Raw genomic sequence first — 14,698 nt, forward strand, 5'->3', positions numbered from 1 at the left:
GACTGTTCTCTCGCTGCCTAATAAACCCCGCCCCTTCACTGTAATGAGATAATCAGTGTTATTCACTTCACCTGTCAGTGAGTTTAACATTATGGATCGGTGTATATATCTCATTTTAAACTCATCTCATCTCATTATCTCTAGTCGCTTTATCCTTCTACAGGGTCACAGGCAAGCTGGAGCCTATCCCAGCTGACTACGGGCGAAAGGCGGGGTACACCCTGGACAAGTCGCCAGGTCATCACAGGGCTGACACATAGACACAGACAACCATTCACACTCACATTCACACCTACAGTCAATTTAGAGTCACCAGTTAACCTAACCTGCATGTCTTTGGACTGTGGGGGAAACCGGAGCACCCGGAGGAAACCCACGCGGACACGGGGAGAACATGCAAACTCCACACAGAAAGGCCCTCGTCGGCCACGGGGCTCGAACCCGGACCTTCTTGCTGTGAGGCGACCGCGCTAACCACTACACCACCGTGCCGCCCCTCATTTTAAACTATGAGCTTTTATATTAAATATTTTTTTGTAAAATGTATGTTGTATTTGTAAAGTAAAACTTTTTATAATTATATATTTTATATTATTTAAATGTTGAACTTTCAGTTTCTTGCACATGCAGTGTTGTTTCCTTCAGGAAGTAGCCTTCCATGTTGATTTATTTCATATTTCTCAAATTCAGGGTTACAAAATGCACAATAGCACATTTTGTGTGTGTGTGTGTGTGTGTGTGTGTGTGTGTGTGTGTGTGAGAGAGAGAGAGAAACATTTGCTATTTGATTTTAAGGTTGACTCTTCTCACGATTCCTCGAGTTAAGATGTGATGCTTTAATGCTGTAAGGGGAGAAACACACACACACACACACACTACAGTAAAGTGCCAGAGAGAGGCAGCATCCGATTGGTGTTTTTTCTTTACGTTAAAGCTGAGGTTTGCGTCACCGTGACGATGTTCTTTTACCGTCATCATAACAATCACAGCAGTGACTCACACACATCCCCATATATACGTATAATTTAGCTGTGATGAAGCCTGCAGTCACGCTGACCCTTTACGGAGAAGACTGACGAGCCCTGGAAGATTTTCACAAAACAGCCCATCTATATAAAGTGCTGCTATAAAGTTTGTGAACCCTTTAGAGTTTTCTGTATTTCTGCATAAATTTGACCTGAGATGTGATCAGATCTTCATCTAAGTCCTAAAACTAGATAAACAGAAACCAATTAAACAAATGACTTTATTTATTTATTTATTTATTTATTTATTTTGCAAAGTTACTAGACACATTAAACATCCCTCACCAGACACCATGATGGAAAAAAAAACAAAGTGCAGTCAAAACAGTTCAGGACAAAGATTTGGAAAAGTATCAGTCAGGGTGTGGTTCTGAAAAGTTTGGATGTTTGAACATCTAGAAAAGTGCCATCGAGTCCTTTAACATCTAGAGGAGGTCATCCACCAGAAGTCAGTGAGCAGAATGAGAGGCCATTATTTTGAGAAGCAGCCTAGAGGCCAAGACTAACTCTGAAGGAGCTGAGCATTTCCAGTTCAGATGGGAGATGCCCATAGACTGGACACTCCATGAAGCTTTTTATGGAAGAGGGGCAAGAAGAAAGCGTTTATCAATAACAAATCATATGAAATTTTATTTAGAATTTGCCAAAAGACATGTTGGAGACTACATGTGCACGTTGAAAAAGGTTCTTTAGTCTGATTAGACCAAAATTGGACATTTTGGCCTTGGCACAGAGCTCTGCTTTTGGCTGCTGATCACCATGAGAACATCATCCTCACAGTGAAGCATGGTGATGGGAGCGCTATGTTGTGGGTGGAGTGAATTATAGGTCAATCTTAGAAGAAAAACACCCATTGTCCAAGAGACTTGAGAGTGTGATGGAAGATTGACTTCCAGTAGGACGTAAAGCACACTGCCACACCTACACCAGAGTGATTCAGAGCCAAGAACCTGAATGTGTCAAAGTCCAGACCTCAGTCAGCTTGAGCAATTTTCCAAAGAGGTGTGGGCGAAATTCTCAGGATCCAGATGTGCAAAGCTGAGAGAGCCATGTCACAAGACTTGCAGCTGTAATTGCAGCTAAAAGGGGATTGACCATGTATAGACCTGGGGAGTAAAGACTCAGGCAACCGAGAAATGTCTCTTTTTGTTGAATTGAACTGTGTCACAGTTTTAAAAAAAATCATTTTGCATCTACAAATGTTGGAAATAATGTTTAATGCAAATGATAAAACATTTCAGTTCCTGGTTGTAGCAACAAAATGGGGAATATCTCAGAGCACTGAAAAGAAGCCTGGAACGCAATACGGAAAAACACATCTCTTTGAGTTCTTGAACACTTTAGGTCACTTTATAGAGTTTCATAAAATTCCTATCATGAAATATATTTGTTGAGAAAAGTAAGCAATGATAAAGTTGTTGGCATCTCTATATTTTTAAGTTCTGTTGCAGTTTGCACAATAAAAAATATTTACACACTCTAGCTGTTTCATGCAATGGATTCCTTCATATATTGAACCCTATCAAAGCCTTCAATATATGTGTGACAGAGTTGAAATATTTTTATATTCTTTGTACTTTTTAAGTATTCAAAGCGTTCTTTCTCAAGCGTTCTACTGCACAACTCCCATTTCACTCAGAGCGGTGTGATTTTTGTGCCACAACAAACACTTCTGAATGAGCCATAAACATATAAAGGCCCTTACTTACTTACTTACTTACTTACTTACTTACTTACTTACTTACTTACTTAAGGTCCCCGTCAGTCATTGACGATGGAGGACCCGTCCAGCCCTTTCATGTCTTCTGCATCTTCTTGATTCTACTCTGCCCTTAAGTTTCTTTTCGCATAGTTGTCTCCCAGCGAGAAGATGGCCTCTCCAAGCATGGTGATCCTGGGCGTGCTGGTACCAGAACTGGCTGACAATCCTGAAGAGGTTAAGGTCTTCTTTGGTGCAGTCTTTCCACCTTTTACACGGTCTACCCCTGGAGCGCTTTCCATGTTTGAGCTCGCCAAAGAGTAGCTGTTTGGAGACTCTAGAGTCATCCATCCTGGACACGTGGCTGAGCCAGCGGAGCCTGTTGCTGCGTAGCATAGATTTGATCGAGATGATGTTTACACGTTGTAGAACCTCGACATTTGGTCATGCGATGCCACCACTTGACATTTAAGATCTGCCTGAGGGATATTTGGTGGAACACTTCAAGGCGGCGTATAAGGTAGACTAAAGTTGGCCATGTTTCAGATCCATAAGAAGTGATGGTAGGACTATAGCATTGTATACAGTCAGCTTGGTGGACCGAGAGATACCGGTCCTGTTGAAGCACCTAGATCATAGGGCATTGAAAGCTGCTGGATCTCCGAGTCAAGGGTTGCATCATCTGATAAGTTGCCTCCAAGGTATGTGAAGGTTTGGGCACGCTTCAGCTGAGAACCGTCGATTGTGATGGCAGGTGGTATTAAAAAAAGGCCCAGGCATTTAAAAAAAACAAAAAACATGATATGCAATGTCTCGTCTCGTCTCGGCTTCTTCCGCTTATCCGGGGCCGGGTCACGGAGGCAGCAGTCTGAGCATGGGAAGCCCAAACTTCCCTTTCCCCAGACACCTCGGCCAGCTCCTCGGGAAGAACACCGAGGCGTTCCCAGGCCAGCCGAGAGACATAGTCCCTCCAGCGTGTCCTGGGTCTTCCCTGGGGCCTCCTCCCGGGGGGACATGCCTGGAACACCTCCCCAGGGAGGTGTCCAGGAGGCATCCGAAAGAGATGCCCGAGCCACCTCAGCTGATTCCTCTCGATGTGGAGGAGCAGCGGCTCTACTCCGAGCTCCTCCCGAGTGACTGTGCTTCTCACCCTATCTCTAAGGGAGCACCAAGCCACCCTGCGAAGGAAACTCATTTCGGCCGCTTGTATCCGCGATCTTGTTCTTTCGGTCATTACCCAAAGCCGATGACCATACGGTAGGTGAGAATTGGAACGTAGATCGACCGGTAAATCGAGAGCTTCGCCTTTTGGCTCAGCTTCTTCTTCACCACGACGGACCGGTAAAGCGACCACATCACTGCGGAGGCCGCACCGATCTGCCTGTCGATCTCACGCTCTATCCTTCCCTCACTCGTGAACAAGATCCCGAGATACTGAAACTCGAAACCTTCAAAATCTTTAAAAAACAAAAACCCACCCTGATGGATAGTTCTGGTCGCGTTGCCCAGCGCTAGTCTGCTGTGTCGGAATGAGCTGTAAAGATGTCTATGCTATGCATCGTGTGCGAGGACAGGAATGTTCGGCAGGGCAGCACTCGATTTCATCTTCCAGTTTCCAAATGAGTGTAATTTCACGTGCGGTCAGGAGCGTGTTACTGGGAGACCAAATCATTGTGTTCGATGGCCAGATTTGGCCCTTGGGCTGCAGTGTGCACATTCCATCTCTCACATTTCACTATTTTATTTCATTTTATTTGACTTATGTTATTTATTTAGCTATTCAGAAAGCCTAATACTTTTTTCAGCACTTAACAGGTACAGTACTTCCTCTGGGAACAGCAGATTGTGTTTAAAACTCGGTTTTGCTGTTTACCTGCTTTTAATTTTCTTTATCCCCTGGTCCTTTGACAGAAACCGAGAAAGTTGTCTTCTCGAACTGTGGCTTTGTGAGCGAATTAAACTTCCAGAACTAAATGATCAGGGATTACACTTTTGCCTCGAGAGACACACGTTTTATCTTCCTAATAGAAAATGTAATGGTCACACTCCGTCATTACTTATGTCTCTCTCTCTCTCTCTCTCTCTCTCTCTCTCTCTCTCTCTTTCTTTCTTTCTTTCTTTCTTTCTTTCTCACTTGCAGGATAAAGTGCGCACTGAGAGCTACCGGGATTTTATGTACGGCAACCCAGATTTGTTCAAGGACAAAGTGCGTATTGTTTCTGTCTTCTATTTTGCTCTCTCTGTTAACGTTATCATTAGCATAAAGGTTAGCCGTGGAGGGGGAAGGGTTAACAGTCATGATGACCGCTGCTGATTTAACATTTTATTATAATGAACTACAGCATTTTATATTTAGAGTGGACAACTGCAAAGAACTGATAACAGGAAATACTCTCTCTTTCTTTCTCTCACTCACATTCTCTCTCTCTCTCTCTCTCTCTCTCTCTCTCTCTCTCTCTCTCTCTCACACACACACACACACACACACAGTCAGTGAAATGCACAGGAGCTCATATAGAGGCCATTTATTATGTGCTGACAAGGAGTAGATCGCTTTTAAACAGCTGCTGTTAGAAACCGATATAGAAAAAGAGGGAGGAAAGGAAAAGCACTGTGTTATCTGATGTATCAGAGGTCAAAGGTTATTTGGTGAGTGTCTGCAGGATCAGTGAAGCAGCACGCCCCTGTCAGCATGATAACACAGAAACAAGGACGAGCTGAATTTTGAATATGAATTTTAAAAAATAATAAATGAAACGTATAAAGATAAAATGAGCCAGAATCAGTGTTTTCGGAATAAACAGTGACAGTGAGTGAGTGATTGATTCGCTGCAGGGTATCCATCCCAAAACACACATTATAAAAATTCAGGACTTGCAACCAGAGTGTGATACATTTATAAATCAGCAAACTGCAGGTTTTTCAGAAGCTCTTGATTACATTTTTGATGTCAGTGAATTATAATGTACAACCCCGATTCCAAAAAAATTGGGACAAAGTACAAATTGTAAATAAAAATGGAATGCAATGATGTGGAAGTTTCAAAATTCCATATTTTGTTCAGAATAGAACATAGATGACATATCAAATGTTTAAACTGAGAAAATGTATCATTTAAAGAGAAAAATTAGGTGATTTTAAATTTCATGACAACAACACATCTCAAAAAAAGTTGGGACAAGGCCATGTTTCCCACTGTGAGACATCCCCTTTTCTCTTTACAACAGTCTGTAAACGTCTGGGGACTGAGGAGACAAGTTACTCAAGTTTAGGGATAGGAATGTTAACCCATTCTTGTCTAATGTAGGATTCTAGTTGCTCAACTGTCTTAGGTCTTTTTTTTCCGTATCTTCCGTTTTATGATGTGTCAAATGTTTTCTATGGGTGAAAGATCTGGACTGCAGGCTGGCCAGTTCAGTACCCGGACCCTTCTTGTACGCAGCCATGATGCTGTAATTGATGCAGTATGTGGTTTGGCATTGTCATGTTGGAAAATGCAAGGTCTTCCCTGAAAGAGACGTCGTCTGGATGGGAGCATATGTTGCTCTAGAACCTGGATATACCTTTCAGCATTGATGGTGTCTTTCCAGATGTGTAAGCTGCCCATGCCACACACACTAATGCAACCCCATACCATCAGAGATGCAGGCTTCTGAACTGAGCGCCGATAACAACTTGGGTCGTCCTTCTCCTCTTTAGTCCGAATGACACGGCGTCCCTGATTTCCATAAAGAACTTCAAATTTTGATTCGTCTGACCACAGAACAGTTTTCCACTTTGCCACAGTCCATTTTAAATGAGCCTTGGCCCAGAGAAGACGTCTGCGCTTCTGGATCATGTTTAGATACGGCTTCTTCTTTGAACTATAGAGTTTTAGCTGGCAACGGCGGATGGCACGGTGAATTGTGTTCACAGATAATGTTCTCTGGAAATATTCCTGAGCCCATTTTGTGATTTCCAATACAGAAGCATGCCTGTATGTGATGCAGTGCCGTCTAAGGGCCCGAAGATCACGGGCACCCAGTATGGTTTTCCGGCCTTGACCCTTACGCACAGAGATTCTTCCAGATTCTCTGAATCTTTTGATGATATTATGCACTGTAGATGATGATATGTTCAAACTCTTTGCAATTTTACACTGTCGAACTCCTTTCTGATATTGCTCCACTATTTGTCGGCGCAGAATTAGGGGGATTGGTGATCCTCTTCCCATCTTTACTTCTGAGAGCCGCTGCCACTCCAAGATGCTCTTTTTATACCCAGTCATGTTAATGACCTATTGCCAATTGACCTAATGAGTTGCAGTTTGGTCCTCCAGCTGTTCCTTTTTTGTACCTTTAACTTTTCCAGCCTCTTATTGCCCCTGTCCCAACTTTTTTGAGATGTGTTGCTGTCATGAAATTTCAAATGAGCCAATATTTGGCATGAAATTTCAAAATGTCTCACTTTCGACATTTGATATGTTGTCTATGTTCTATTGTGAATACAATATCAGTTTTTGAGATTTGTAAATTATTGCATTCTGTTTTTATTTACAATTTGCACTTTGTCCCAACTTTTTTGGAATCGGGGTTGTATTATATCATAACTACTTCAGTAGTGTTTGGTTTACTGGAGAAAGTTGGACTTAACATTCCACAGTTAATATTAGAGGGTTAAGCGTCTCTCATTTAAACATAGAGCTACTGTAGAACTATTACAAAATATTCCTTTTATTAAAAAGAAGAAAGGTAAGAACAAATAGGCCTTTCTTAATAAACTTATGAACATTTTGTACTGCCTCCATTTGCTTCTCTTTCCTTTATCTTTCAGGATAATCGTGCAGTGGTGCTTGAAAGTTTGTGAACCCTTTAGAATTTTCTATATTTCTGCATCAGTATGACCGAAAACATCATCAGATTTTCACACAAGTCCTAAAAGTAGATAAAGAGAACCCAGTTAAACAAATGAGACAAAAATATTATACTTGGTCATTTATTTATTGAGGAAAACAATCCAATATTACATATCTGTGAGTGGCAAAAGTATGTGAACCTCTAGGATTAGCAGTTAATTTGAAGGTGAAATTAGAGTCAGGTGTTTCCAATCAATGGGATGGCAATCAGGTGTGAGTGGGCACCCTGTTTTATTTAAAGAACAGGGATCTATCAAAGTCTGATCTTCACAACACATGTTTGTGGAAGTGCATCATGGCACGAACAAAGGAGATTTCTGAGGACCTCAGAAAAAGCATTGTTGATGCTCATCAGGCTGGAAAAGGTTCCAAAACCATCTCTAAAGAGTTTGGACTCCACCAATCCACAGTCAGACAGATTGTGTGCAAATGGAGGAAATTCAAGACCATTGTTACCCTCCCCAGGAGTGGTCGACCAACAAAGATCACTCCAAGAGCAAGGTGTTTAATAGTCGGCGAGGTCACAAAGGACCCCAGGGTAACTTCTAAGCAACTGAAGGCCTCTCTTACATTGGCTAATGTTAATGTTCATGAGTCCACCATCAGGAGAACACTGAACAACAATGGTGTGCATGGCAGGGTTGCAAGGAGAAAGCCACTGCTCTCTAAAAGGAACATTGCTGCTCGTCTGCAGTTTGCTAAAGATCACGTGGACAAGCCAGAAGGCTATTGGAAAACTGTTTTGTGGACGATTGAGACCAAAATAGAACTTTTTGGTTTAAATGAGAAGCGTTATGTTTGGAGAAAGGAAAACACTGCATTCCAGCATAAGAACCTTATCCCATCTGTGAAACATGGTGGTGGTGGTATCATGGTTTGGGCCTGTTTTGCTGCATCTGGGCAAGGACGGCTTGCCATCATTGATGGAACAATGAATTCTGAATTATACCAGCGAATTCTAAAGGAAAATGTCAGGACATCTGTCCATGAACTGAATCTCAAGAGAAGGTGGGTCATGCAGCAAGACAACGACCCTAAGCACACAAGTCGTTCTACCAAAGAATGGTTAAAGAAGAATAAAGTGAATGTTTTGGAATGGCCAAGTCAAAGTCCTGACCTTAATCCAGTGGAAATGTTGTGGAAGGACCTGAAGCGAGCAGTTCATGTGAGGAAACCCACCAACATCCCAGAGTTGAAGCTGTTCTGTACGGAGGAACGGGCTAAAATTCCTCCAAGCCGGTGTGCAGGACTGATCAACAGTTACCGCAAACGTTTAGTTGCAGTTATTGCTGCACAAGGGGGTCACACCAGATACTGAAAGCAAAGGTTCACATACTTTTGCCACTCACAGATATGTAATATTGGATCATTTTCCTCAATAAATAAATGACCAAGTATAATATTTTGTCTCATTTGTTTAACTGGGTTCTCTTTATCTACTTTTAGGACTTGTGTGAAAGTCTGATGATGTTTTAGGTCATATTTATGCAGAAATACAGAAAATTCTAAAGGGTTCACAAGAGATCATGCAGCCTGGTGATAATTGTGATTTTCATTTTTTATTTCATCGGTTTGAATCATAGTATAAATGTGTATCGTGATTTATCATTGCATGATATCTTGTTACTTGCCTCATTATTACTGTTCATACTGGAACGTTAGAAAAGATTTAACGTGTTCTGATGTTTGGGACAAAACCTTAAATTCTAAAAAACTGTTGTTCTCAGTATGTAAGTGAGTATGTTTATTAAAGCATAAAGCACTTCAGGTGTACGTCAGGTTTAAGAAAAAGAACGAAAGCACAACTTTATTCATCACACACTTGTGAAATTTCCTCTCTGCATTTAACCCATCTGAAGCAATGAGCACACACACACACCCAGAGCAGTGGGCAACCATGCTAACAGCGCCCGGGGAGCAGTTGGGAGTTCGGTGCCTCGCTCAAGGGCACCTCAGCCCAAGGCCGTCCCATATTAACCTAACCGCATGTCTTTGGACTGTGGGGGAAACCGGAGCACCCGGAGGAAACCCATGCAGACACGGGGAGAACATGCAAACTCCACACAGAAAGGCCCTCGCCGGCTGCTGGGTTCGAACCCAGAACCTTCTTGCTGTGAGGCGACCGTGCTAACCACTACACCACCGTGCCAGTTTGACACTGAAATGGCTGTAAGCGACAAGGATTACAAACATAACTTACATACAGAGTGTGTAATAAAGTAGTATAGTTTTCTGTAACATATTTATCGAGGTGTTTAGTGTCCTGGGGTCTTCTGTCAGAATGTGAGTGTGTGTGATGATTTGTGCAGCTTGCTAATTTCATACACTAGCTGCTCTTTAGCTCATTAGCTATCTGAACAACAGCCATCACAAGTGACTTATTTTCTTAAAATTTTTCATTATTGTTTGTTTTTCCCTCAAGGTGGTGCTAGATGTGGGCTGTGGCACGGGAATCCTATCCATGTTCGCTGCTCGTTCTGGGGCAAAGAAAGTTATTGGTGTTGACCAGTCAGAAATCATCTACCATGCCATAGACATTGTCAGGTGAGACGTCTGTCTGTCTGTCTGTCTGTCTGTCTGTCTGTCTAGGAAGTACCAGCAGTGATCTCCAGTAGTAATTGCCGTAACAGATTAGCGTAGTACACAAAGTTTCCAGAGAAAGCAGACAGGACAGAGAACACTTCTAAGAACCGGTCTATCTACCCATCCCACGCTACATTGCTCCTCCCTCACCTGCCCGCAGCGCACACACTGCAGGTGATTTGTAATAGTGTTCTTCCCAGCGTGTTGTGTTGCATTCATGGCTGTGTGTGTTGCATTTATGTCTGTGTGTGTTTGATTGTGACTGTTATTATTCTATATGTTGGAAAGTCAGCAGGATGTACACAAAGAGTGAAGTTTAATTTTACACACCATTGGGCCATTGTGTGGCCAGCTGCGTGTCTGAGCGTGTTTCAGAGACAGCACAACAAAAACATTCCCCCTTCAAACACATCACCACAAAGAAAGAAAGAGTGAAAAATGAATGGAGAAGATAAAAATAGATACAGAAAGACAAGGGCAGAAAGACCCTCTAGTTTCCCCTACCTCTTGTTCAACTTTGAGGAAAAAATGGGAGAGAAGCTGTGGGGGGTTGGGCATTCCTGAAATTGACAAGTTAAAAGGATAGTTCGGGATTTTTGACATGAATCTGTATGGCATCCCCATCAATAGTGTCGTGCAAACACACTGACTTACCCCCGACAGCATCCTGTGAGTCCAGTTCTTGTCCAGTTTTGGTCCAGACGAAAGTAGTCCGGCAAGTTTGTTGGGGTCACGAAAGTAAAACGTTTTTCGTCTCAAAACAGTATGTGTTCAAAAGAGTGATATATTTGCATCACAAAACCGTTGCCAAATAAAAAGTCAGACCTCGAAATCGCTTGGCACTATTTTCTCTCCCTCAGTATCACTGCGCGCTGTCATGTTGACATCTGCGCAGGAATCAACACCTTTCCCATTGTTTGGCAGTGATTAGGAGTTCAGATCAGCGGCGCTAACAAGCTAATTTGAGAGCAAGAACAGCGACAAATTTATCACCTTCTATAACCTATACAATAATATATTTGTGAAAATGGTGCGCACTTGCGACTATCCAGGCTGTAGCAGCAAAGATGTGGCTGAATCTCCGCACACATTTCACCGTCGTAGTCAGACATGTTGTCGCTAACTTTGCTAGCAGTAAACAATGTAGTGATGTGTCGGTCGCGAACGATCCGGTTCAAAGAGCCGGCTCTTTGAAGTGAACGACGGGAGCCGGCTCTTCGGTGGGAGCCGAGTTGGGGAGCCGAATCAGTTTTTTGTCCTTAGGTGCCTCAGAGAGAGAGAGAGAGAGACAGAGTTCAGCTCAGCTGAAGGATGATTGTCTATTTGACAACCATGATCATTGTTTTGTTGCCGTGAATTCCTAAAGCTCATGATATAAATTGTCGCTCATAAATTGACAGGTTCGGTCGGCAACCGCCTTGGCATGGCCAGATTAATCTGCGGTATACAACGAGACAGCAGTCATTATAACAGGAGCATATTTGCTATTCCAGCGGCTTCTCATTACTGGTGGAGCAGAGTGCGGCACTTTTTTCTCTTTTTACATGCGCTCAAGGTGCCACATATTTTGTTGCACATTGTTCTGTGTTTGTTCAAATAATTTCCAACTTTGCTTCATAGTTTCTTAGGCCTGATTTATACTTCATAACTTATTTTGTGGCATTTTGTTCAAGGTCGAGTGTGAAATAAAGCCATAAAGGATAAACAGTTGATGTCTTCTGTGTATTTTATATTGGTAATATAACACAGTTTTGCATTATGTTTGTGAGAAAATAATTTATTAATTGGTAAGTAAGTTTTATTTCTATAGCTAGAGCATTGTTACACTGCTATACTTTACAAAGCTTTACAATGGCTACAAAAACTAAAAAATAAAATGGAAAACATCCTATTGATAAAATATAAATAATAATGTAATTAATTAACTAGTTAATTGCAGCAATTAAATCAAAAATAAAATCTCAGGAGCCGTTTGGGAGCCGAAAGAGCCGGCTCCCGAAAAAGAGCCGAAATTCCCATCACTAAAACAATGAATGAAACAGCCGTGGCTGTCACCTGGCGGCAGCGCGCAGTGATAAGAAGGGAGAGAAAATAGTGCCAAGCGATTTCGAGGTCTGACTTTTTATTTGGCAACGGTTTTGTGATGCAAATATATCACTCTTTTGAACACGTACTGTTTTGAGACGAAAAACGTTTTACTTTCGTGACCCCAACAAACTTGCTGGACTACTTTCGTCTGGACCAAAACTGGACAAGAACTGGACTCACAGGATGCTGTCGGGGGTAAGTCAGGCCAAGTTTACATTAGACCGTATCTGTCTCGTTTTCTTCGCGGATGCACTGTCCGTTTACATTACAACACCTGGAAACACCGGGAAATGGGAATCCGCCAGGGTCCACGTATTCAATCCAGATCGTGTCTGGTCCGGTGCTGTGTAAACATTGAGAATACGCGGATACGCTGTGCTGAGCTCTAGCTGGCGTCGTCATTGGACAACGTCACTGTGACATCCACCTTCCTGATTCGCTGGCGTTGGTCATGTGACGCGACTGCTGAAAAACGGCGCGGACTTCCGCCTTGTATCACCTTTCATTAAAGAGTATAAAAGTATGAAAATACTGCAAATACTGATGCAAATACTGCCCATTGTGTAGTTATGATTGTCTTTAGGCTTGCCATCCTTCCACTTGCAAGTGGTAAGTGACGCGCATGCCCGACATGCACTGAGATCACACACACAGCGGCTCAGTCCCGAATCACTGCTCGTGCGCTCCACTCGCGCACTCTGTGAGCTGCGCAGGGCCGGAGTGCGCACCCTCCAGAGGGCACTCGCTGTTCAGGGCGGAGTGATTTGGAGCTCAGGATGCCTGCGGAGCCGAGCGTATCCGTGTATTGGCGTTGCTATGTGCACGCGAATCGTGTATTGGCGTTGCTGTGTGCACACTAATCATTTTAAAAACGTTAATCTGATGATCCGCTGATACGGTCTAATGTAAACCCCACCTCAGTGTGTTTGCACGACACTATTGATGGGGATGCCATACAGATTCATGTCAAAAATCCCGAACTATCCTTTTAAGGGTAGGGTAGGCATCGCTGGAGAAAGAGTAAGCTAGATCTTGAAAGTATCCAACCCACTCTCTTCAGCCCTCTCTCTAAAGCCACTCCTCCAAAACAGACGAACGCGCACTGCCTGACTACTGCTGGAGGATGAGTCCATGAGAGAGAGCGCTGGGGACAGGAGTGTAGTGTGTCACTGTCATATCCAACTACCTCATATTTAATTTACATACTGTATAAGAAAACCTCAAACATTATAATAATATAAACAACAAACACGGCTATTGGGGAAGCCATGGCCTAATGGTTAGAGAAACAGCTTTGGGGCCAAAAGGTCACCGGTTCAATTCCCTGGACCAGCAGGAATGGCTGAAGTACCCTTGAGCAAGGCACCTAACCTGCACCTGGGGTTATTTATATGGGTATGTTGTACGTCACTCTGGATAAGCGCGTCTGCTAAATGCCATTACTGTAATGTAATGTAATCGTTAGTTCTCACAGCTGTCAGACTAGCATGTTAGTATTGGTAAGTATTATTGAAAATGGAGTTTGTAGCTAGTCACATTGGCTACATAGTTCAGGAAAGTAACACATTTTCAATAACTGAATTACCTGTCTAACAGAAATTCAGCATCCACTGTGTCACTTTTAGGGATGGCGAAAACTAAAAAAAATCTTGACCGACCACCGAGCCTCATTCTTCACGTGTGGGTGGGCTGTCCAGGAATGCATTCCCATTGGGTAACTTGTGTTTGACTGACAGCTACGCTCAGCGATTTCCCCCGGAGGCTGTTGCGGCCATTTCCTACTCGGATTCTGGCGGACTGTTTGACGAGTGACCGATCCACTGACGGTAAACAAGGGTCGAGTGGACTTCAGTGGCAACTATGATATAGAATTAATTCAACAAAGTGTAAATTCAATATCATAGTCGCCACTGAAGTCCATTCGATCCTTGTTTACCGTCAATGGATCGGTCACTCGTCAAACAGTCCGCCAGAATCCGAGTAGGAAATGGCTGAGCGCAGCTGTCAGTCAAACACAAGTTACCCAATGGGAATGCATTCCTGGACAGCCCACCCACATGTGAAGTTTGTGCCAAAACTGCAAGCAAAAAGTCAGGGAGCGCAAACGAGAAAGCTGGAATCGCAACCAAAATAAATTACGTCAAACAAAACTGAGAAAGACGCGGAACAAAAATAAAAGGTTTCTGAAGAGTAATAGACTGATATTTTGCAAGATTACGCGAATAATTTGTTTGCCAGTCTAAAAAAATTGACTTTTTTTTTTGTATTTTGATTTTTCGTTTTTGTTTGATATTTCAAAAGTATTGTATGAACATGTTGGCACAAAATTGATTCCATAGCCTCGTGGAAGACTCAGGTGATGTGCAATGAGTGCACGGGCAGGTAGGCCATCCAATCATTTTATACAGA

General features: G+C 42.8%; 1 protein-coding gene across 2 annotated transcripts in view; it reads left to right on the forward strand.

The window, feature by feature from the left end:
• The window catches only part of prmt3 (protein arginine methyltransferase 3), a 190,591-nt gene that overhangs the window by 28,393 nt on the left and 147,500 nt on the right, over positions 1–14,698 (forward strand). For both annotated transcript variants that reach the window (XM_060941852.1, XM_060941853.1), the window contains exons 8-9: positions 4,865–4,930; positions 10,041–10,162. In XM_060941852.1, the coding sequence (XP_060797835.1) occupies positions 4,865–4,930; positions 10,041–10,162 (188 nt within the window). The remainder of the gene's footprint in view (positions 1–4,864; positions 4,931–10,040; positions 10,163–14,698) is intronic.

Source organism: Neoarius graeffei, chromosome 15 (assembly GCF_027579695.1).
Source record: "Neoarius graeffei isolate fNeoGra1 chromosome 15, fNeoGra1.pri, whole genome shotgun sequence".
In the NCBI taxonomy this organism is placed as follows: domain Eukaryota; kingdom Metazoa; phylum Chordata; class Actinopteri; order Siluriformes; family Ariidae; genus Neoarius; species Neoarius graeffei.